This window comes from Rhinoderma darwinii, chromosome 4 (genome assembly GCF_050947455.1).
Source record: "Rhinoderma darwinii isolate aRhiDar2 chromosome 4, aRhiDar2.hap1, whole genome shotgun sequence".
Taxonomy (NCBI): Eukaryota; Metazoa; Chordata; class Amphibia; order Anura; family Rhinodermatidae; genus Rhinoderma; species Rhinoderma darwinii.
The window spans coordinates 41,243,440-41,259,432 of record NC_134690.1 but is presented as its reverse complement, the minus strand read 5'-3'; the positions used below and the strand labels follow the sequence as shown (position 1 = coordinate 41,259,432).

The 15,993-nt window shown below is 42.8% G+C and overlaps 1 protein-coding gene across 4 annotated transcripts in view; it reads right to left on the bottom strand.

Annotated features, from left to right (window-relative positions):
• PUM2 (pumilio RNA binding family member 2) overlaps positions 1 to 15,993 on the bottom strand; it is a 75,522-nt gene that overhangs the window by 7,793 nt on the left and 51,736 nt on the right. For 3 of the 4 annotated variants that reach the window (XM_075861057.1, XM_075861059.1, XM_075861058.1), the window contains exons 14-18: positions 14,967 to 15,203; positions 12,856 to 13,123; positions 11,912 to 12,041; positions 10,782 to 10,910; positions 4,387 to 4,524 (exon numbers count right to left, since the gene is read on the bottom strand). In XM_075861057.1, the coding sequence (XP_075717172.1) occupies positions 4,387 to 4,524; positions 10,782 to 10,910; positions 11,912 to 12,041; positions 12,856 to 13,123; positions 14,967 to 15,203 (902 nt within the window). The remainder of the gene's footprint in view (positions 1 to 4,386; positions 4,525 to 10,781; positions 10,911 to 11,911; positions 12,042 to 12,855; positions 13,124 to 14,966; positions 15,204 to 15,993) is intronic. The other variant, XM_075861060.1, reaches the window with a different exon arrangement.

Genomic DNA, 15,993 nt, shown 5'->3' with positions numbered 1-15,993 from the left:
CAGATGTGCTGGGGGAAAGGAATTGTTAGAAGGCTGGAGGAGCCAAGTTGGATACAGCAGGGGTTACTGGGGATTTAGTAGGAGCTGGGGTTAGGGAGACAAGTGGGGAGGGGACTAGGAATAAATGTGGACCTAAGAAAAATAAAGGTGTTGCTAATATCAAATGTATTCCGGCGAATGCAAGAATTCTTGTAAAAATAAAATTGATAAGTTGGAACTTCTAAAGACCGACATAGATTAAGATGTATCGGGAATATCAGAAACTTGGCTGGACAAGAGCCAGCCTAAGACCCGTGCTTAGTGAGGATAATCGGTGAGCCTGTGACAATGCGGCGTCCTTATGGGTAAGTATCAATGGAGAAGGCAAAAAACGTAATTCAAGACAATTATTTCTCTCAGTTGGTCGATATCCCAACCCAGAGGGGATAATGTGCAGGATCTGGTCTTCTCTAATAGACCAGATACTCGATCGGATATGGAGGTCCGGGAGCACTTGAGCAAGTGACCATAATATGGCAAGTTTTGAAATAATATTTATTAAAACAATACGAAGGGAAGCTACAAAACCTGGAGCATTTAGCAAAGCAAAATTCAATCAACTAAGGGAAGAACCCTCGTCTCACAGACCGGGATCATGTACTGGTAAATACTGAAGATAAATGGGGAGTTTTTAAAGATATATTACATGGATTGTGTAGTAAATGTATACCCTCTAGTAGCAAAATGTCTAGGAATAAAAGGAGACCAATATGGCTGATTGGGGAATTACCGAATAGAAGATGACAAAAACAAAAAGCATTTATAATATTGAAGGCTGAGGACTTTGAAAAAGCTTTTAAGCTTACAAAAATCTCAAGAGGAAATGAAAAAATAAAATCAAGTTAGCTGCAAAAAATAAAAATAAAAAAGCGCTAACATTAAGTAGCAAAAATTGTTATAAATATAGAAATGCCAAAAAGAATAATATTTGCCCTCTAAAAGAATTATAATTGGAAAGGGTTAAGAAAGGGCTGAGAAATGATGAGCTGCCACTGCCAGATATTCAGGGGGACAGTAATTAAAGGAGATTTCCCTTGAGGGACAATTATGACATCCACAGGATGTGTCATAAATGTCAGATAGATACGGGTCCCACCTCAGGGACCCACAGCTATCTCCAGAACAGGGCCCCCAAAACTCCATTCTACTGCCATGTGTTGTAGCTGAAAAGTGTGATTTATGACTGTGAACTACGGTTCATAGTAATGAATGGCAGTTACGGAAGCAGCGTAGCATGCGAGCTACGCTGTTTCCGTAACTCCCGACCATGTAATTAGTAAGTGGCCGGCAGGCAGCGTGAACTCAAAAAGCTAGAACAGGGTTGAGGGGTCCCCATAATAAGAGATAGGTGCGGGTCCCAGACGTGGGACCCGTATCTGACATTTATGACATATCCTGTGGGTATGTCATAAATGTCCCTCATGGGAAAACCCCTTTAAAGGTTCTCTATCCATTATTACATACTTAACACAGAAGGAACAGTTGCGTCTGAGCAAATTTAATATTGATAAAGCCCCCTGCCCTGGCATTCATCTGTCGCTAGTTTAATGCCCTTGTTTAATAATGCCCTAGCTAATCGAATAGGCCCTGCCACACTGATAATGCTAGTGATATTTGTGTCCCAAGAAGTTTATTATTTTTAAAGTTACGAGCTGATTTCTAAATATGTAAATGAGCCTTTATTAGACAAGTGGGTGTCACCACCAGCGATTCTCCTGAGGTGGAGCTACCTCACAGCCTCTGACGCTGTCCAATCAGCATGAAGCTGCTTCACACAGTATGAGAGACTGAGGCTGGTGGGAAGGGGGAATCACTTCAAACAGCCATATCTCCGGCTGTGGACCAGCTAGAACAGCGGTTCTGGAGTCACATGAAAGAGGAGATTCTCATCTTTCATAGCACACCAGCAGTTCTAGCTGTGAAACAACTGGCAGTAACACAAGTTGAAACACAGTCAGGAATGGAAGCTGTATACTATATGATCACGTGGTTTTGCTGGGCTGGGAAGGGGGAGAAGCTGTATAATGATCAAACAGCGTCATACAGAAGACATTACACCACCCAGAGTGAAAAGAAAGAGTCACCTCCTATTTGGCTATTGGAGCCACATTAACATATTTAGAAAAATGCTCATAACTATGCAAACAATAAAAGTTTTTTTTTTAAACATATCACGCTGTACTTAGCAGCAAAGCGCCTATTAGATTAGTTAGGCGACAGGGAATTAATAAACTAGTGACAGTCTCTCTTTAACAGGCAATCAACTGCATAGCAGAGGGGAAAGGGTTCTTTGCAGTTAGAGTATTCAAACTATGGAATATCCTACCCCAAGAGGTAGTAATGGCAGATACGATGTCAGCATTTATAAAAGGGCTAGATGACTATCTAATAACAAATGGCATTGAGGGTTATATTTTATCTAGCAATGAATGTTTTCAAATTGGTTAAGGCCTCATACACACAAACTTATTTTTTTCCTCCCGTAAATACGGGTCCTTTGTCACACGTATTTGTCCCGTATTCCACCAGTATTTACGGACCCGTGCCTGTACCCCGGCCGTTGTCTTGGTGACGGCGTCCCTCTTTTGACATCCAGTACGACCTCCCTGGATGACGCGGCAGTCCATGTGACATGGGCTGAAACGTTATCCCAGGAGGCCGGACTGGAGGAAGAAGCAGGGAGTTCTGGGTAAGTATTAACTTTTTTTTGTTACAAGTTTTTGAAGCAACTTTAGACATCTTACACGTAGCCACCCGTAATTGCGGGAGCCCCATAGACTTCTAAGGGGCCTGCCCGTGCCGTAATTACGGCCTGAAATAGGGCATGTTCTATATTTTTCAACGGTTCGGGCACCTTCCCGTAAGCAAACCGAAGGTACCCGTGGCCAATAGCAGTCTATGGGCCCGTAATTACTTACGTGTGCATGAGGCCTTAAGAAAGATTGAACGTGATAGACCGGTCTTTTTTCAACCTATGTAATGTAAACATTGCAGAGGTGCTCCACCAGTACATGGTTACCCCCCCCCCCATCCCTCAATCCCAATTTGTGTAATACACGGGACATCTCACAGGAAGGGTTTTTCTATATGTTGACACGGAAGGACACGACTGCAGCAGGCAAACTCTTTATATGCGTCCGTACTCCGTTCTGTGTGTCGCTGCAGCATTTATTAGGTTCACATTTTATAAAGATATTAAAATATCTCTGACATGTGCGATGGGAGTTTTGTATTTTTTTTCCTTTACATTTAATTCAAAATTGCTCCTATTCTTACTGAATAAAACCACACTGAGTTTTTTTGTAAATAAATAAAGCTAGTCTTTTCAGTTCCGGCGGTTTTTTGACCATTTTCCCACTCAAATATAAATGAAACCGGAATTATAAATAAATAAATAAAATACAAATAAAATTTATACCCCCCACCTTATATTTTCTGAAACTAAACACCTGCCACATTGTTAAAATGCCACCCAGCACTTTACACACATGGTCGCCTTCCTACAATTATGCGGTAAAAATGCAATGTTTTGTTAAAAAAAAAAACATAAATAGTCATGTTTGTAGCTAAATGTCTGACACAAGCAGAGCCCTAGACACACAACACCTCTTAAAAAGGTGCATAAATCACACGTCACTTATTCCCAAATCATTAAAACTAGCTTTAACTATATTCATACATGTTTTTATTATGGTTTTACGATTTTTTAATTCTTATTTTTGCATATTCCAAACGCCAATGGACTAGGACAGATGTAAAAGAAATATGTAACAAAAATGTTACACACACATCCCTTTTTCAATTTGTCCATTATCTTCACTATTTGCAAGAACCACTTGGTTAGGGCTTATTCAGACGAACGTGATATACGTCCGGGCAACGCGCGTGATTTTCACGCGCCTCACACGGACCTATGTTATTCTATGGGGCCGTGCAGACTGTCCGTGAGTTTCACGCACCGTGTGTCCGCTGCGTAAATCTCACGACATGTCCTATATTTGTGTGTTGTTCGCGCATCACGCACCCATTGAAGTCAATGGGTGCGTGAAAATCATGCGCAGCACATGGAAGCACTTCCGTGTGACGCGCGTTATTTGCGCAACAGCAGTAAAAACTATGAATGAAAACAGAAAAGCACCACGTGCTTTTCGGTTTACAAACATACAGAGCGTCATAATGATGGCGGCTGCGCGAAAATCAGGCAGCCGCGAATCATATGCTGATGACACACGGAGCTGTTATGGACCTATTGCGCACACAAAACGCACACGCTCGTGTAAATCAGGCCTAAATATGAGGTTCTTAATCCCGAAGACATTTTGGGGAATGGGCAGAGATACTACACACCTGCCCTTTGAAGGCATCGATAATAAACTGGAGGGACTGCGGCTGGACACATTCAATACATTTCTGAACCACGTGGTTTCCATTCTGATCCTTCACACACTTCAGAACATGTCCGTCCAGCTCCTTCACCATCTCACTCTGGAAGAGAAGAGATAAATAGATGATATATACGGTGCTGATCACACGATTTCCTCAGAAGCAACGATTAAAGGGGTTTTTGTGGCAATTTACACTGATGATTACTTTGGTCAGGATTAGTCGGTGCTTGTTACGTTTTAGTAATTTTTCACAATAAAAACATGGTTTTATTTAAAAAAAACTAAATATAAAAAAAAAAGTATTTTCTGACAGCAATATTGGATTTATAACTTTTTTTTCCATTAATGTAGCGGTTTTATGGGTGGGGGGGGTTCTGTTTAACGCACAGTAAAGTTAACAAGTTCATATTATTCTATGGGTCGTTGCAATTGCACCAATACCAAAAATATATATGTATTTTATAGTAAACTCTTTTTTTTAAGTTAAAGTGACCCTCAGTTCCCAGGACAACAACATTTTAAATATGATAGGGTATATGGAGTAGGATCACCTGGTGCCCTCCAGTTATGCCCCCTGCCATGGATCCGCTGTTTTTTGGTCCCCTCTGTGCTGTCCCAAAATGGCTACAGCGCTTCTTAAATTAAGAGCCTAAGACACTCACATCTTCTTCGATTGGTCAGAGCTGACCACATGAGCATTTCTGTCCAATCCATGAACAGAGGGTGTGTGTTACTCGACCAGAGAGTCTCAGACTATTTTAAGAAAACAGAGGGGACAGTCAAACGGCGGATCCACGGCACAACTAGAGAGCACCAGATATTACTCCACATAGCATTTATAATTTCGTCCTAAAACCAGATGGTTGCTTTAACTTTATTAAAAATGTTAACCCCCCCCCCCCAGGGGACTTGTAGCAGCCGTCCTCTGATCGCTTCTATAATGCTTTGAAATAATTGGATTTCTGTACTTCCCATAAAATCCCTTTTTTGTTCTATATATTGGGGGACACAGCACAATGGGTATAGGCCCTTGCCACTAGGAGATTAAAGAGGCTCTGTCACCACATTATAAGTGCCCTGTCTCCTACATAAGGAGATCGGCCCTATAATGTCGGTGACAGTAATGCTATTTATTTAAAAAACGATCTGTTTTCACCACTTTATTAGCGATTTTAGATTTATGCTAATGAGTTGCCAAGTGAGCGTGTTTTTACTTTAGACCAAGTGGGCGTTGTACAGGGGAGTGTATGACTCTGTCCAATCAGCATCATGCACTCCTCTCCATTCATTTACTCAGCGCATAGGGATCCTGTTAGATCCTTATGTGCTGTCTTATACTAACACATTAACGATACTGAAGTGTTTAGACAGTGAATAGACATTCCACGGGATGTCTAGTCACAATCTCTGCACTTCGTTACTCTGTCTGTGATAGTTACAGCAGAGGAAGCGTAATCTCGTTGTAACCCGTCATCTACAGCGTAATCTCGCGAGATTACGCGTCCTCTGCTGTAACTAAAACAGAAACAGTAACGAAGTGCAGGGATTGTGAATAGACATCCCGTGGAATGTCTATTCACTGTCTAAACACTTCAGTAACGTTAATGTGTTAGTATAAGACAGCACATAAGGATCTAGCAGGATCCCTATGCGCTGTGTAAATGAATGGAGAGGAGTGAAGGATGTTGATTGGTCAGCGTCATACACTCCCCTGTACAATGCCCACTTGGTCTAAAGTAAAAACACGCCCACTTGGGCATTAAGCAACTCATTAGAATAAATCTAAAATCGCTAATAAAGTGGCGCAAACAGATCTTTTTTTAATAAAAAAACCATTACGGTCACCTACATTATAGCGCCCATCTCCTTGTGTAGGAGATAGGGCGCTTATAATGTGGTGACAGTCTCTTTAACACTAGGTAGGAAAAAAAAAAAAAATGTTGTTACGCCCAGTCAAGCCTTGCTACTCCCAGACAATGAGAAAATCAGCTGGTTCAATAAAAGTGTACAAAAACAAAACAAAAGCACAAGGAGAACAACAAAACAACCTGAACCTTCATTGAAACCAGACCCAAACCTTACTCTATACAGAGTTCTGGAGGGAAAGACATTATCCTAGGGATGGAAATTACATTGCTGAAACCAATAAAAAAAAAATATGCCTTCGACATCCTATGGTACACTTCAGCAAACTGAGGTTTTCAGGCCTTCAACAGTCTAAATAGCAAGTTTGGAAAGACCACGGAATCCTAGAAAAGCGGCTTCAAGTTGATAAACATAGCTTAGGTAAGATGGAATAGCGGACCTTGGGAAAGTAGGTCATGCCGCAGCAGATGGTGCCAAGGAGCGTCCGGGAGTAGATGGACCAGTCCAGCTGAGCGATGCCAGTCTGAGGCTACCAGGATGGCTGGAATGCACTTCGCCTTGATGCGCTTGAGAGTTCTGGGCAGGATCAGAAGAGCAGGGAAGAGGTATAAGAGAGAATCTGTCCCAAGGAGTGACCAGGGCATTGACTACATAGGCTGGCATGTGGTTGAGTCGAGACGAAGAGGTCAACGTCTGGAATGCCACACCGTTGCTAGATTTTGATGAAAATATCTGGATGAAGCATGCTCTCCCCGGATTGAGCTTCTCTCGACTCTCGATTGAGCTGCTGCCCATTTGAACAAACTCGTAATGTGGACTGCAAGTCTCTGAAATGACTTGGTGCCACCCTGATAATTGAGCTAGACGACTGCTATGGAGTTGTCGGACTGTACTTAGAGTAAACGGCCCTGGAGAAAAGGCGTTCAATGAAGGTGCCAGGAATAAAGCCCTATATTTCAGAAGATTGATCGCCAACAGTGCTTCGTCCCTGGAACAGAGGCCCGTGAGGTGGCCGTACACCACCCCGAAGCCTCAGAAGCAGTCATCCATTGGGATGACCAGCAAGCAGAAAGGAAGGAAAACACAACCGACCCATGGAAATGGCTGGGGATGTCTCTCACCAAAGGAACTCCTAGCGAACCCATGGAGGTAGGAGAATCAGCTTTCAGTGAATCCTGGGATTTGTTGCATCATGCGAGGACGGTCATCTGGATGTCGCGTTTGAAAGGGAGAATAGAACGTGGCCTCGAAGGCTGACACCACGTTGGCCGGGACACCCATGCAGAAGCATCCACCGGGAGAACTCTAGATGACCTGGTGTCGAAAATCATGCCCAGGAAGTCTAGTCCAGAAACTCAAGGCATCCAGGATGATCAGTAGGCTGCAAAGATTTTCCTCCCTGGAGAAGGCCTTTACCAAAAGGTCATCCAGGAAAGCGATAACAGCAACTCCCCTGATACTGAGAAGCGCCATGAGTCACCACTACTTTGGTGAAGACCATGGCTCTCATGGTCTTCACCAAGATAGTGGCGACTCATGGTGCTTCTCCAGTGGTAAGCCTGAATGGGAGGGTGACAAATTGGAAATAGTGAAAACCATCAGCGATGGGGAGGAAATGCTGGTGAGCTCTTGCAATAGGAATGTAGAAGTAGGTATCCTAAATGTTAAGGGAGGAAAGGAACTTGCCTTGCTCCAACAAGGCCACCACTGACCACAAGGACTCCATCCGAAACCATGGAGTGTGCACAAAAAAAGTAAAAGGTAGACCACTGTGTGCCTTTTAGAAGCGGGATTTTAGTCAAACTGAGCGTTGAATGGTCACCGAATTAGTCGTTGCTCTAACAGCAAAATGGGCATACTCCAAGATGCCTCGCATAGGAATTTTAAGGCATGGATAAGCTGAGAAGCCAGATCAGTCAGGTCTTCCTGTGAAGATCCCTCAGAGATGCCCTGATGTAGCCGTTCAGCCCATACCGAGCAAGCTTTGCTGACCCAGGAGGGGGCGAATGCTGGGCGTAGGGCAGAACGCGAGTCTGAAGAGAATGGTGGTTACCGCTGCTAACGCCTGTGCAAGAGACACACCGCCCAAAAGGAAGTAGGGTCTCCTTTGCAGTAACCTCTTACATACAGTATAATAGGGTTACCGGCATGCCATCTGCAGAAGCAAATATTAGGTGACCAGCAATAAAGAAAGCACAGTGGAGTATACTGCCTGGTTTCCGAACACCCTCAGAGGGTGGACTAGGATGTTGAATAGATTGACAATCCACCATGAACCTAGAGGGAGAAAAATAAAACTAAAATAGAAATCGCGCAGCAGAACTGAGAAGCAGGTCGTATCTGCCTTCTATGGACCCGAGGCCAAAACGGATTAGCTCAGTGTCTGTGTGAAGAGAATGGTCTGCCTAGGCGAAGCCAACACTTGTTTTCCTACCTAACATCAGTCTCCTAGTGGCAAGGACCAGGGTGCTGTGTCCCCAACAATATAAGCAAGAAGCTTGGTGGGGAATTTATTGAATTTTCTGACTTTACTCCTGCGATCTGTATACGAAGACTCTCATATGATCCGCCAGTCTTTAATAAATCTCCACCATAGTATTTTAAAGTATTAGTTAGTTCTAGCACAGCCTAATAGGCAGATGCTTATGGCAAACATGGGGGTCTTTTCTAGACCCCTGGCTGCCATAGTAAAGCATTGGCACTGATGGGCTGACAGAGGGAGAACCCTCCCTCTGTCAAACAACTTAGAGGACACGGTTGCTATTGCCAGCAGCATCTAAGAGGTTAAACAATTGGAGACAAATTCTATTGGTCTCCGATCTGTGCCCGGATGCCCATAGCTTTTAGGAATAGCCTGAGCATTGGGATTGTACAGCACATAGCAGTACAATCCTCTACTGAAGCGCTGCCGTAAAAAAAGTGGCTCATCACTAAAAGTCCCCTGTCGTAAAAACACGATGCAGCAATCGTTAAGGGGTTAAATGGAACTTGTCAAGCATGGTGTCCAATCTGCGGGCATTATGTTATAGAGAGGAGGCACTGAGCAGACTGATCAATAATTTAAAGGTAATCCTGAATCTATTCCAACAAAACGATATATAGTTAAATCCCTGCTCACAGTGGACTTAAAGAGGCTCTGTCACCAGATTTTGCAACCCCTATCTGCTATTGCAGCAGATAGGCGCTGCAATGTAGATTACAGTAACGTTTTTATTTTTAAAAAACGAGCATTTTTGGCCAAGTTATGACCATTTTCGTATTTATGCAAATGAGGCTTGCAAAAGTACAACTGGGCGTGTTGAAAAGTAAAAGTACAACTGGGCGTGTATTATGTGCGTACATCGGGGCGTGTTTACTACTTTTACTAGCTGGGCGTTGTGTATAGAATTATCATCCACTTCTCTTCACAACGCCCAGCTTCTGGCAGTGCAGCACTGTGACGTCACTCACAGGTCCTGCATCGTGTCGGCACCAGAGGCTACACTTGATTCTGCAGCAGCATCGGCGTTTGCAGGTAAGTCGATGTAGCTACTTACCTGCAAATGCTGATGCTGCTGCAGAATCAACTGTAGCCTCTGGTGCCGACACGATGCAGGACCTGTGAGTGACGTCACAGTGCTGCACTGCCAGAAGCTGGGCGTTGTGAAGAGAAGTGGATGATACTTCTATACACAACGCCCAGCTAGTAAAAGTAGTAAACACGCCCCGATGTACGCACATAATACACGCCCAGTTGTACTTTTACTTTTCAACACGCCCAGTTGTACTTTTGCAAGCCTCATTTGCATAAATACGAAAATGGTCATAACTTGGCCAAAAATGCTCGTTTTTAAAAAATAAAAACGTTACTGTAATCTACATTGCAGCGCCTATCTGCTGCAATAGCAGATAGGGGCTGCAAAATCTGGTGACAGAGCCTCTTTAAGAGTCCAGTAGGTGGTCTCAACTGATGATTGACAGCCTACCCTGCATTAGTATGCATACAGAAATAGCTGCCAATGACGGACTGCCCACTGGACTCTCACACACAGTGAGCAGCAACTGAAATGAACAAATTACAAGTTATCATGAAAAATATATATAAAATCTGTTCAGCTTCTCCTGCTCTGTAGAATGATGCCCTCAGGTAAGACCGCATGCTAAAAGTAACAGGTTTGCGTTAAGAAACATACTGTGGATGCAAGTAGCAATATTTAACAAGGCCGTGGGGTCAAGTGCATGACAATGTGATTTAGCCTGCGATCAGCACTGCTTACAATGATGGGGAGGGGGGGGGGGGGGGATTACATTGTGCGGAACTGAATCAAACTAATAATAAATAACCTGGAGAAAAAGAAAAATTAACCGGTACAAATTCAGTATTCTGTCCTTATAAAAGTGTTATTTTTCTTATTTGAAATACCATAAGTTAATTAAGTCTAGAAACGTAAAAGCATAAAAACCGCTTACGTTGAAAGTACCTTCAGATCATGTATAATGAACACCACTTACCTGCTGATCTGGAGATATGGATTCAAGAGCTTTTTGAATAACCCGGCAACCGTACATCTGTAAAGCCAATGGAAGTACATGCCCCCGTATACGTGTTGCCAATGCCAGTTTCTGATCCATACTGCCAAACTGCAAAACAATGAAATATACCGTCAAGTGATTTGCATCAAACATGCAAGAGGCTTTCAAGCATGTATTAATGTGAAAAAAATTCCTTTGCTTTATCTTTCATATCATGCAGTTGTGCCCCAGCTATACTGATTTCTATTGAAAATCGGAGTAGAAAGAGAAGCTAGCTACTTCCATCATCGCTGATGTTACTATTGAACTACACCTTCTCTGCATCCTTTGTTTTTACCAACTTATATTCTATATATTGGGATGGAGTGTGGGACTGTCTCAGGCAAAGATTTAAATCAAGAGCGATGGTAGAGAGAGGTTTTCTCTAACTGTGATTAGCTGTCAGTGAGAACTAAAAGTGGTATGAGTGACCATGTGACAGAGTCCCTTGGGGCGGATATGGCTGGCAATAATTTTTTTTTAACAGGGAAAGGGTTGGACCTTGGAGGGAGAGCGGAGAGCAGGAAGCGAGTAAATCCACCCAGAGAAAATTGCCACATTTGAGGCAAGATGGCTGACAATAGTAGTGGTCAGGCAGCTACTTCCTGTCCCTGAAACTGAAAGCGGGGACACAAACAGCTGAGCTAAAAAGCGAAAGACTGCAATAAAACTACTACAAACAAGGCTTCAGGAGCACAGTCAAGATACTATTTTATGAATGAGAAGGGCAGTGGGGCATGTAACCTGTTACTGCCAATCTGTTTTCTCGATTTCTCTGTTCCATCTCTCCAATTTCTGCAGGGGACGGACTTGGAATCAGGCTTAGATAAATGAGGGTCTGCCATTGCAGAGAGTGGGATATAGGAGGTTTCCTGCTGCAGACCACTGACTCTAAAAGCCAAGGTCTGGTCTAATCTATGGTCTATAGGCAAGGGGAAGGACACAAAGCGGAGGTCTACTTCGACGCAATGTTTGAGATATGGGATAGACCATTGCCAGAGTTGCTTATGTTCTGTATTAAAACGTCACCTTATTTGATTACCACGATTGACAATAAATAAGGCACTAACTTCAAAAAACTTCTGAATAACATAATTCCCAAAGACATCCGTCATCAGCTGATAGGCGGCTTGTAGGATCTCGCTGAACACCACTTGGCGCTCTGCTGGAGTGGCCCGTTCAAGTTTCTGCTGGATAAACCTGGTGAATAAACATAGGAGTCTTAATACTATATTAATTTACAGAACAGACCTACCTGGTCTACACGTGAAAATGTTTTAGCAATTTAGCAAGGACATTGCAAATACAGCAACGCTTTAATGTACACGGCTATTCCTGGATGAACTAAAACCATTAATAAGAGCCGGGCAGTGGTAAAAAAAAAAAAAAAAAAATCTAATTCTGCACCATTGTCCATAATCACCATCACTGGGACACACTGCTGTTTTTGCTAGGCTGTCTTTTCTATGCGGTAGCAAATGCAGGTTGTTGTAGATCAGTTTGTGCCTGCTGACAGGGACATGATCCCAACCCAAGACGACCGATTGTCCTATCAGATGCAGATATAGAACCCGTTATCCTGTAAACGAGGATGGTTTACTAAAGGTGTATTCCCACGTTTATTTACATCTCCCCTAAAAGAACAGGGGGTCCCATGATTGCCATTGCACATTTAAACTCGCCTGCAAAAGGGGATTGGGGGGGGGCTTGATAAGGAAAAAGCCGGACAGAGTCTATGGGAGCTATGGAAACCGCCAATTTCCCGAAGTGGGGCCCCAATTCTTTTGAAAGGTGTGGATCCCTGAGGTATAACCGATATATAGGTATAACTGAGATTTTTATGGCATATCCTACAGATAGGCTACAAAAGCAATTCATCAGAATACTCCTTTAAGTCCAGGAATTTAGGATAAAAGGCATCTGCAGATCAATTATTGGAAACGCTGTAGATAATAGATTGTAAGGTTTCTTCCTAATGTACAGTATACAATATTCCTAGTGTGCAGTAATTTACCTGGATCCATGCTGGTCTTGGGAAAACTCAACAATGTGACCAATCAGATCCCTGAGCTGCAAATTCGGAAAGCGATTGTTGCGGAAGTCTTCCAATAATCTGCTGCGTCCGGAGGGCATTATGTCAGATCTGTTGTATCGCAAGCGGGAAGGAGGGAATAGCTGGCTGCTGGAACTGAAGAAACTAGATCCACTGGCTGCGCTGCGATACTTGGCCTCTGCTCCAGGGGCTGCGGAAATGTACCGCCCGCTGCCATTTGTCAGCCCTCCTATAGAACATAGTGTCTCGATTAATATACACGTTATGGTTTCATAAAGATAAACTGACTTCACACCAAGTACCCTTAGGTTGTATTCACACGCAGTTTTTGAGCCGAAGTGAAAAGTGGATGCAAAATTATTGAAAATCCTTTTTTTTTAAATATATTTACTCAAAAAATACACAATAGTCATTGAGCGCCATGTATAGGAAATTAGAGTAAACTGTACCGGTTGAATCCGCTTCTGTCAGTCTGTGACAGCCAAGCAGAGGGCTTAAAGGGTAACTAAACGTTCTACAAACTTCTGACATGTCATAGTGACACGTCAGAGTGGTGGTCCGAGCACGGAGACGCCCACCAATCAAAACTTCTGACATGTCAGAAGTTTGTAGAACGTTTAGTTACTCTTTAAACATGTGCTATAAATGTACAGTGGCACAGGTTTAAAGGACCAGGACAGCTCGCCATAAATATAAGACGGGCGGTCCTTAAAGTGTAATTCAACTTTCATAAAACAATTGTCATAGTGACATGTCAGAAGTTTTGATCAGAGGGGATCCGTGAACAGGGACCCCCACCAATCTCTAAAACGAAGGGACGGAAGCGCGCCATTGAATGATATGCCCCTTTTGTCTCTGATCGGAAAGTCCAGTGAGCAATGTAAAGACTCAGACTTTCTATGGAGCCCGTACACCGCTCGCACGACTTTCTGAGAGCCAATCAGAAACTAAGGGCACAGCGCTCGTCCATCTCTTCAATTTAGTGATCAGTGGGGGGTCTCAGCACTCAGATTCCCTCCGACAAGTCACTACAACATGTCAAAGGTTTTATGAAAGTTTAGTTACACTTTAAAGAGTTAAGGAATCATTTTCAATAGAACACAAACATATGAATAATATGTTTACATTTCTCGACTAAATAGATATCCTACTTCTCAGGATTACTAGTACTTTATTTTACAGACTTGACGACCACAATTGAACTACTACCTGGGTAGGGACAATGTGTGGACCCAAATCCCCATTCACATCCACTAGTCAAGCTATCAAACTATAGTGTAAATAAGATTTGACTTCATAAAATGTCCTCAGGGGTAACACTTACAACCATTATAGGAAGTATTGTCATAGGATCACCTGAGAACTAATACAGAGAGGGCTGCTGGGCAAAATCCTGTTTTCAGAAGGATGTAGCACAATATAAAGGGCAGAGCAAGGAAAGCCAAACTGCTATGGGACAGTTTTACATATATTTGACTAAAACAGAGCTTAACCCTATATTGCTTTTCCAGGTACATATAAAGTTGTAACACTAAAAAAATAAAAATAAAAATCTCTCTCGGATTCTTCATTCTAGTGTCACGGCCTGCTTCCTTCTGTGCGTTATGACATACGGATTATACGTCAGCAGACCGCATCGGCTAATCACGGCCCGCTGCTGTAATAAAATGTTTAGGTGACGTGTCATGTAGGAGGAGGAAGGCAACGGTGATAATTAGTGGCATTGGGAAAAATAAATAAAAAGAATCCATACAGTGGGTGTAGGGAAAAGGTTTTTACTTACCTATAAAGCCATACAACTTTATAGTCGCCCTCAGTAAAACATTACAAATAACATTGTGTAAGTAACACTGTATACAAGACACATGGAAAAAAGAACGCCTTGAAGTCATTTACAGCCCAGACCAACATTACAGAAACCTCTACATGTTGTGAATACACTATAAACAATACAAAGCAGAACAATAGCACAAAAAAATAAACCTCAAAACAATGGACACATTTACACCGAAACAAAAGCACGTTCACTACCACAAACACACATAGAACAGCACAGTCTAGGTTTTCTTTACCTAAATGCAAACTGGATGACGATCCATGTGATGGAAGTGATGGCGGCGGTGTTAGTGAATGCCCGGGCGTTTGGCTTGGAAGAGGCATACCTATTGGGCTTGGAGATGAGGAGAATCCCAGGCTATTGTAAAAAGGTTGCCCTATGGGTGCCAGGCTGCTGCCAGACCTTTTGTATAAGTCAGAACTAGCAGACAGAGAATCTCTTCTTGAGCCACTACCACCTGCCGAATTCCCAACTGGGTGAAAAAATGAAAAACAAAAAAAAAAAAAAAAAAGACACAAATTGAAAACTAGAGACAGTGTTAATGAAGGAATATCCCAGACTGGCATCTGGAAGACAATTAACAGAAATGGAACAGTGAAGAAAACCAACATACACTAAGAGCAAAATTTATTCAACATCTGATAAAAAAAAAAAAAGATATACAGGTGTCAGACTAAGAAAAGTGTGTGACAACCAACATGGCCACCATACATTTCTTCCATAGATGTTGGGAGTGACAAGAGCATAACTAGGCAGAAGTGTCTTTCAGAGCCCGACATGGACATTATAGGTCGCTGTAGTTGTATTTCTTGAGGTTTCCTAGTATACAGTTCTGTACACACAATTTGTATGACATTTGTACATCATAAAATATGTGGATATGATCTGTAATCCAAATTGAAAGGGGAAGGGATATCACTTAGTTTTGTCAAAATATAGAATTAGTGGGGTGGTTCCAACAGCTGAGACCCCTCACCAATGTATGGTATAAAGGATCTACGGGACATGTGATCTTCATTTCTTGGTCAAAGTGGAGAGAAAAGTTACAAAGAGTCTCTCTGGCTCTAGAGCGGTGATCCCCAACCACCGGGCGGCGGACCAACACCGGGCTGCAGATTATTTGGTACCGGGCCGCGGTATCTGGCATCCGCCTCGGTGGCGACAGGGAATTCTAGGCAAAAAAACGGCACCAAACAAGCAGCGTTTACGCAAATACAATAATAAAACTCTGCACCGCAGGTCACTTTCTGAGCGTTTTTTTC